Source organism: Drosophila kikkawai, chromosome 2R, assembly GCF_030179895.1.
Source record: "Drosophila kikkawai strain 14028-0561.14 chromosome 2R, DkikHiC1v2, whole genome shotgun sequence".
Classification (NCBI taxonomy): domain Eukaryota; kingdom Metazoa; phylum Arthropoda; class Insecta; order Diptera; family Drosophilidae; genus Drosophila; species Drosophila kikkawai.
Window position 1 is genome coordinate 122,434 of NC_091729.1, and position 7,390 is coordinate 129,823.

Sequence of the window (7,390 nt, forward strand, 5' to 3'; positions counted from 1 at the left end):
TAAGTGCACTCGCCTTCCCTCCACACTCCTCCACGTAGCGTCTGTCCCATAATGGGCGGCTATGTGATCTGCGTCTGCGCCACATTGGCCGGCAGAAGAACAAACCTGGCAGCAGGCTCTAGCTGCATCAAATCTCCCAAACCCAGGCAGCGTCTGTCCCACATTGGGCGGCGACCTGGTCTGCGTCTGAGCCACATTGGCCGGCAGTTAAACATACCTGGCAGGAGGTATAAAATGCAGCCCTTGCATTGGGCCAAAATGCAAACTAAATTGGAATGTCTTCGCAAAACGAGAATACTCCAGGTGGCAGAGAATACTCCAGGTGGTGGAGACCCCGCGGCCAGGGCAAGGATTCTGGAGGCCCTAAAAACATTCCCCCAAGCACTGACGTGGCGGTGGCTGACTTGGCCGCCACGGTAGTTAATACGCCAAGCCAAGACGACGAGAGAGATGACGGTCCCATGGCCTTTAGAAGGAGCAGCAGGGTTCTAAGATCCCCGCTCCTCCAAGCGAGCAAGGCTCCAGTACCGACAGCAGAAGAGAATGCGGACTCCCTAACTCCTAAAAGGACACGGGACGCCGCCAGCCCAGCAGGCTCTCAGCGCGAGACGCCTCCTAAAAGATGCAGGGAATCCCAGTGTCTTAAAAACATCGCGGAGCTGGGCAAGATCCTGGATGATGTCCTCGACGACATCAACAACAAGCAGGTCCGGCACATAACCTTGGTTATGAAGACCAAGCTGGCGAGGGTGAAAGACCTGCAAGCCGACATAGGCGAGTGGCTTAACTCTGCTCGGAAACCCGAGGAGACAGATCGACCCGAACCTGTAGTAGCATGCCACAATTGCTCTCAGGGCGGGAAGAAGACAGAGAGCACCCAGAGACGGGACGCAGTGCAGCAAACCCCCAAGGTCTGGAGCAAGGACTGCGCAACGCAGACGCAGGCGCCGCGAGCCCCGACCACCACCGAGAATCCGCAAGTAAGGGCGACCAACACGAGCGCGAAGAATCAGCGGCGTGCCCCCACGCCGGCTGAAGCTGCTAAGCAGGGGAAAACCTCCGTAAGAGGGACACCCGCGGCCAGCGTACCCAAACCAAGGGCACCCAACCCGCAGCCAATCGGTCCAGCGTCTGAAGGCCCAGAAGCCGAGAGAGGCACCTGGAGAACCTTCACGAGGAAAAAGCGGCGCAAGAAGAACGAGGCTCCTCATCGGTCCCGCCCGGACGCAGTCATTATAGCCGCGAAAGGGAAAACTTACAGCGAAATCCTGGCCATGGTCACCAGAAGGGACAACAGCCAGCTTGCAGGCCTGGGTAACTGCGTCAAAAAGGTTAGACGAACCACAAACGGCAACCTTTTGCTAGAGATGGCGAAGGATAGCGCCGAGAGTGCAGCGTCAATGCGAACGAGCATTGCGCAGGTGCTTGGCGACACGGCGGAGGTTCGGACGATGTCAGAGGACTCAAAGGTCTCGATACTCGAGATCCGAGAGTTGGACGCCCTGACCAAGGAGCCCGAGATTGTGGCCGCGATCGCGGAGCAATTCAGCTTGGATGGGGCCAAGGTCAAGGTGCGGAGCCTTCGCCCGGGCTATGCTGAGTCCCAGACGGCAATAATTAGCCTCCCGTGCCCCCTGGCCAAGGCGGTGCTCAAGAGAGGTTCTCTGCGCATAGGCTGGACCTCCTGCACGATCAGGGAGAGGACAGGCCCCCCAAGATGCTACCGGTGTCTTGAGGCTGGCCACCTGGCCTCAAACTGCAAAAGCGTTACTGACCGGAGTGGGTGCTGCATAAGATGCGGGGAGAGTGGACACAAAGCCGCAAAGTGCCCCAACGAGCAGAAATGCTTCCTTTGCGCTGCTTCCGGCAAGAACAAGACGAGGCACCAGGCAGGCAGCAAAAGCTGCCCGTCCAGGAGCTCCAGTAGCAGTGGCGCCGGCCCCCGAAACGCGCCATGCAGTTGATTCAGCTGAACCTGAATCACTGCAGGGCAGCGCATGATCTGCTGATGCAGACGGTGCGCGACCTGGACGCGGATGTGGCGGTGCTCAGCGAGCCATACAAGGCACACATGGTTGGGGCATGGACCGGACTGGCAAAGTTGCGCTGTGGATGTGTGGGCGGGAACCCGCTCACATGTCCGACGTCAGATCGGCGGATGGCTTCGTTCGCGGTGGAGTAGGCGGGGTGTGGGTGTACAGCTGCTACCTGGCACCAAGCCTCACCCTGGAGGCCTTCAGCAGTATCATCGACGAGCTCAGTGATGACATCCGGGGACGGAGCAACACACTAGCGGCGACTTCAACGCTTGGGCTCAGGATTGGGGGTCGCCCTCAACCAACGCCAGAGGTCGCATCATCCTGGAGGCCTTCGCCTCCCTGGATATCGCTCTGCTCAACGAGGGTACCCAGCATACCTTCAACAGAGCGGGAGCAGGGTCCGTTATAGACCTCACCTACGCTAGCAGTGCACTAGCCTGCCTAGCCAGGTGGAGGATCAGCGAGATCTATACAGCCAGCGATCATGAGGCCATCCTCGTCTCCCTCGGCGAGAACTCACCGAGCAGGACGATCCCGCCAAGTGCAAATAAGGCGTTCCGGCAGGACACGCTCAACGCCCAAGTGTTCACGAGCGCCTTAGCGGGCCTAGCGACTGACGAGACGGACAGCGCCAACGATGCTGCGCTCAAACTGGCGGTCGCTGTCGAGCGAGCATGCAAGGCAAGCATGCAGCAGCGGAAAACTTTCCGGAAGCACCACTCGCCCGTTTACTGGTGGAACGACGACATTGCCTGCCTCCGAGCTAGGAGGCTCGTCCTGTAGCGACGCACGTAGCGACCTTAAAACCTGTTTGGCCTAAAAGTGGGCTTTAATAAATCATTAGTAATACCTAAAGCTTTACTTAATTAAAGCTTATTATTAAATGCAATTTTTGGCAACCGGTTAAAGCTGAGCAAGCTGCACCAGAGATGCCAACTGGGAAATATGTGCTAATCAGCCGATCCAGGGATGTTTTGGAAAGCTATATATCCAACATGGGGATTTTCAGCTGACCATGATTTCCGTTCTCGGCCTTGGCCAATAATTTTCGCATCCGGATTAATTCTTTTCCATCCGACCGGCGTGGCAACTAGACGTGCCAAATTTTCTTGTTATCGCGGCCTTTTATTGCTGAAGGCATAGTCGACCTAATGAATCGGGAAAAAATAGGAAAAGTGATTAATAATCGAATTTTTATAAATAAAGTGAGTTTTCCGTCGGAAGCAGACAGTGCGAGTGCTAAATTTATTAATTTTTATCTAAGGCGGAAAATTGTTGGAGCACCTTTGGGGTCGCCGCGGCCAGCAGGCCGAAACAGCAAGACCCCGTGCCTCTATTGGCCGGCAATTGTGAGTAGTTGTGTATGAAAATATATATTTTTGTGGTTGCTAACTAAAAGGGCATTCTAGGCCGATCCCTGCATCGTCGTTGTCCAGGGGAGCACCCTGTTGCGCGGCATTTCGCCGCCGGAGCACCCTATTGCAGGGCATTTCGCCACCTGGCAGAGGAGCACCTCGCCCACACTGCCGAGGAGCACCTCGCACACGGCAGAGGAGCACCTCGCACACGGCAGAGGAGCACCTCACATATTGGCAAGAGGAGCATTTCGCACCCAAGGCAGAGGAGCACCTCGCATTTTTGGCCGGAGGAGCACCCTCGCGTCCCCGCACACACGGCGGAGGAACACCCTCGCCCTCGCCCTCGCACCTCGCCCACACGGCGGAGGAACACCCTCGCCCTCGCCCTCGCACCTCGCCCACACGGCAGAGGAGCACCCCTGCACCTTGGCCAAAGGAGCCACATAGCTGTCGCGCAGCTCCCTCATCACGTTTTTTTGTTCGATTAATTAAAGCCAATCGAGTAATTAAATAAGTGCTAAAGTAAAATTTCGATGAGCCGTTAATTTGTGACATGCGTTAGGAAAAACCCCAAAACCACGTGTACACGGAGAGAAATTTTGGCATGAATTAAAGTCTTAAAAAAAAAAAAAAAAAAAAACAATTTTATGATAAACCCGCTGTGAATTCAAACAATATAAAAGATTTAAAATGCGGGCCCGTGTACACTGGTATAAATTTTGCGAAGCCATTTATGATTTTTGTTGGATTAATTTAAATTAATTTAGACTATTAATTCTTTCATTATATTTTCTCTTACCTAAATAATTTTAGTTCTATCATGTGAACAAGAAAAATTTTGATTGCTATCATGCTGTTTAGATTCTCAGCGCGGCTTAATTTACCAGCTAGAACAATATTATATTTCTTTTAAGTTAAATTAGTTTTGAATTCCAAAGTGATGAGGCATAGATATATATTTCCAAACTCTGGCGACGAAGCGCCTTAATTTTCGTTTCAGACACCTGCGCCGGGAGATCGATCTTTCGTCGAGGATCAAGTATTGTGAGTTGGTTAAAACATTTATATTATATTGTATTTTTTTCTGGAAATAATATATACTAAACGAAATCATGCACTGCGGAAAATTTATAAATACTGAATACCCTAATAATCTCTGAAATTTAAAAAAAAAAAAATATTAACTTAACTATTATAATTTTATTAATAATGATTTAAGGCCTTTGAGCTGCAGAAATTTAAGATCTTGAAGAAAGCATACAAAAAAAAAAATTATAATAAAAAAAATAAAATTGATAATTTCAAGAATTAAGAATAGCAAGTAAAGTAAAGTCGAACTAAAAGCTGAATTAAAAATGAATATGAAAGCAGTTAAAGAAATCAATAAGCAAAAGAACATTTATTTAGTTTATTCCTTTTATTATGAAATATTATTAATATTAATTTTTACTTCTATTTCTTAATTTTCTACTTAATCTATAGAATACAATTTTTTTTTTTTTTTTTTTTTAGGCTTTGCTTTTATTTATTGAATCTTCTCATTTATGAGACTAACAATAAGTGTATCAAATCTTACAATACTACCTAACTAGCAGTCATGAGACTGGTACAGAGTAAATGGCCCTGACTAATTATGGCTGGGTTGGATGGTCGTTACGTAGTAGGCGGCTTCTTCTGGAAACTCGTATCAAGTCCCTTGCTAAAGGATTTGGATGGGTGGAGAGTTTTTCCTTGTAGGACGCTTTTTATACCCTTGCAGGGTATTATAATTTCAGTCAGAAGTTTGCAACGCAGTGAAGGAGACCTTTCCGACCCTATAAAGTATATATATTCTTGATCAGCATCAACAGCCGAGTCGATCTAGCCATGTCCGTCTGTCCGTCCGTCTGTCCGTCTGTCCGTTCGTCTGTCCGTTTCTACGCAAACTAGTCCCTCAGTTTAAAGCTATCTGAATGAAACTTTGCATATAGTCTTCTATATACTCTCACTGCTATATATGTCGGAACGGGCCGGATCGGACGACTATATCATATAGCTGCCATTCAAATGTTCGATAAATGCTTTGCAAAAAAATTATAACTTTGCTGTTTTTTAACATTTTTGCGCCATTTTTTAGATATGGCCATTCTATATTATTTCTGAATTTTGGTAAAAATTTTATGAAAATCGGACGACTATATCTTATAGCTGCCATAGAAACGATCGGGAAATTAATAGGAAACAAATTATAACTTCGTTGTTTTTCAACGTATTTTCATCTACTCTGAGATATAAGCCTTTTTTATTATTTCAAAAAATTTGGTATTAATTTTATGAAAATCGGACAACTATATCATATAGCTGCCATAGGAGCGATCGGTAGATGTAGAGAAAATGTAAAGGTGTGAATGTAAAACTGTAACTGTCAAAATGTAAACATAATAAGTATAGGTAAAATGTAATGAAATAATATCTGCAAGGGTATACAAACTTCGGCGTGCCGAAGTAGCTTCCTTTCTTGTTGTTTTTCTATTTCGTTCTTAACTGCAGGAATGCCGAGATCCCTGTGGATGTGTTCGTTGCGAATATACCATGGTGCCCCAGTGATAGTTCTCAGGATTTTTGATTGGGCGCGCTGTATGATGTCTAGATTGGTACTGCACGCGTTCCCCCAGAGCTGGGAGCCATACGTCCATATTGGCTTCAGTGTGGAGTTGTAGAGCAGGACCTTGTAGTCCAGACACAGGGGCGATCGGGAGTTTATGAGCCAGTGGAGGCTGCTGGCTTTTAGTTTTAGATGGATTTTCTTGCATTCAATGTGTCTTCGCCATGTTAGGCGGTTGTCCAGGTGGACGCCCAGGTACGTTACCACGTTGACTTCGGGGATCTGCGTGCTGTTCAGGTGGAGCGGAGGGCATGTTTGTCTGTTGAGAGTGAACGTTATGTGCTTACACTTTTGTTCATTTATTTTGATACGCCAGTCAGATAGCCACTTCTCGACTACCTTGAGGTGGTTGGCGAGCTGGGCTGTTGCACGGACTGGGCATCTGGAACGGCTGAGGATCGCAGTGTCATCAGCGAAAGTGGATAATGTTAGCTGGTCGCTTGTGGGGATATCCGCTGTGTATAGAACAAATAGGGTAGGCCCAAGTGCACTTCCTTGTGGGACTCCAGCTTCGATTGAATAGGTGCCGGATGTTGTTGCGATGCACCTCACTGCGAAGACTCTGTTGTAGAGATACGACTCAAGTAATTTGTGTGTGTATACCGGCAAAAGTGTTTTTATTTTGTGCATGAGGCCGTTGAGCCAGACGCGGTTGAATGCTTGAGAAACGTCGAGAAATATCGCGCTGCAATATTCTCGATGCTCGAAGGCTGTGCGAATTTCTGATGTTATTCTGTTAACTTGCTCGATAGTTCCATGTTTTTCTCTGAAGCCAAATTGATGAGCTGGGATAATGTTGTGAGCTCCCAGATAAGGGATTATGCGCTTTAGTAGGCATTTTTCAAATAACTTGGACAAGCATGATAGTAGACTTATTGGTCGGTAAGATGACGGAATCGTGTGGTCTTTTCCGGGCTTCGGTATCATTATAATTATAGATTTTTTCCATTTTGTTGGGTAATGGCCGAGACTTATGATCCCATTGAAGATTTTACAGATGATCTCAATAGCACAATTCGGAAGTTCAATTATCATTTTTGGAGTTATTAGGTCATCGCCGGGAGCCTTTTTCGGCTTCAGTTCCCTGATGACCTTCGTTATCTCGTTCGGACGAAATGATGCTGGAGTAGATTCCGTTTCAGTGTGGATTTGCGGTAGTTCAAATGGATTGGCAGCAGGGTTCGGCTGGAAAACGCCCTGGAGATGTGAGGCAAAAGTTTCGGCTCTGTCTTTGTCGCTGCGGGCCCAGCAACCAGATGGCTTTCTTATTGGGGTGATGGTTTCAGCCGGTGAGCTTAATTTTGGGTGAGCTCTCCATAAGGGATGCTTTGTGCTGGTTGGCGAGAGTT

At 48.0% G+C, this 7,390-nt stretch overlaps 1 protein-coding gene across 1 annotated transcript; it reads left to right on the top strand.

Moving 5' to 3' along the window:
* The first annotated feature begins 275 nt into the window (after positions 1–275).
* On the top strand, positions 276–1,964 carry LOC138927992 (uncharacterized). Its single transcript, XM_070283860.1, has one exon. It carries the CDS (start codon positions 276–278, stop codon positions 1,962–1,964), a length of 1,689 nt encoding a protein of 562 aa, XP_070139961.1.
* Positions 1,965–7,390: the final 5,426 nt, after the last annotated feature.

Excerpts from the sequence above, each read along its gene's own strand:
- LOC138927992 (XM_070283860.1), top strand. The coding sequence starts at position 276 with ATGTCTTCGCAAAACGAGAATACTCCAGGTGGCAGAGAATACTCCAGG.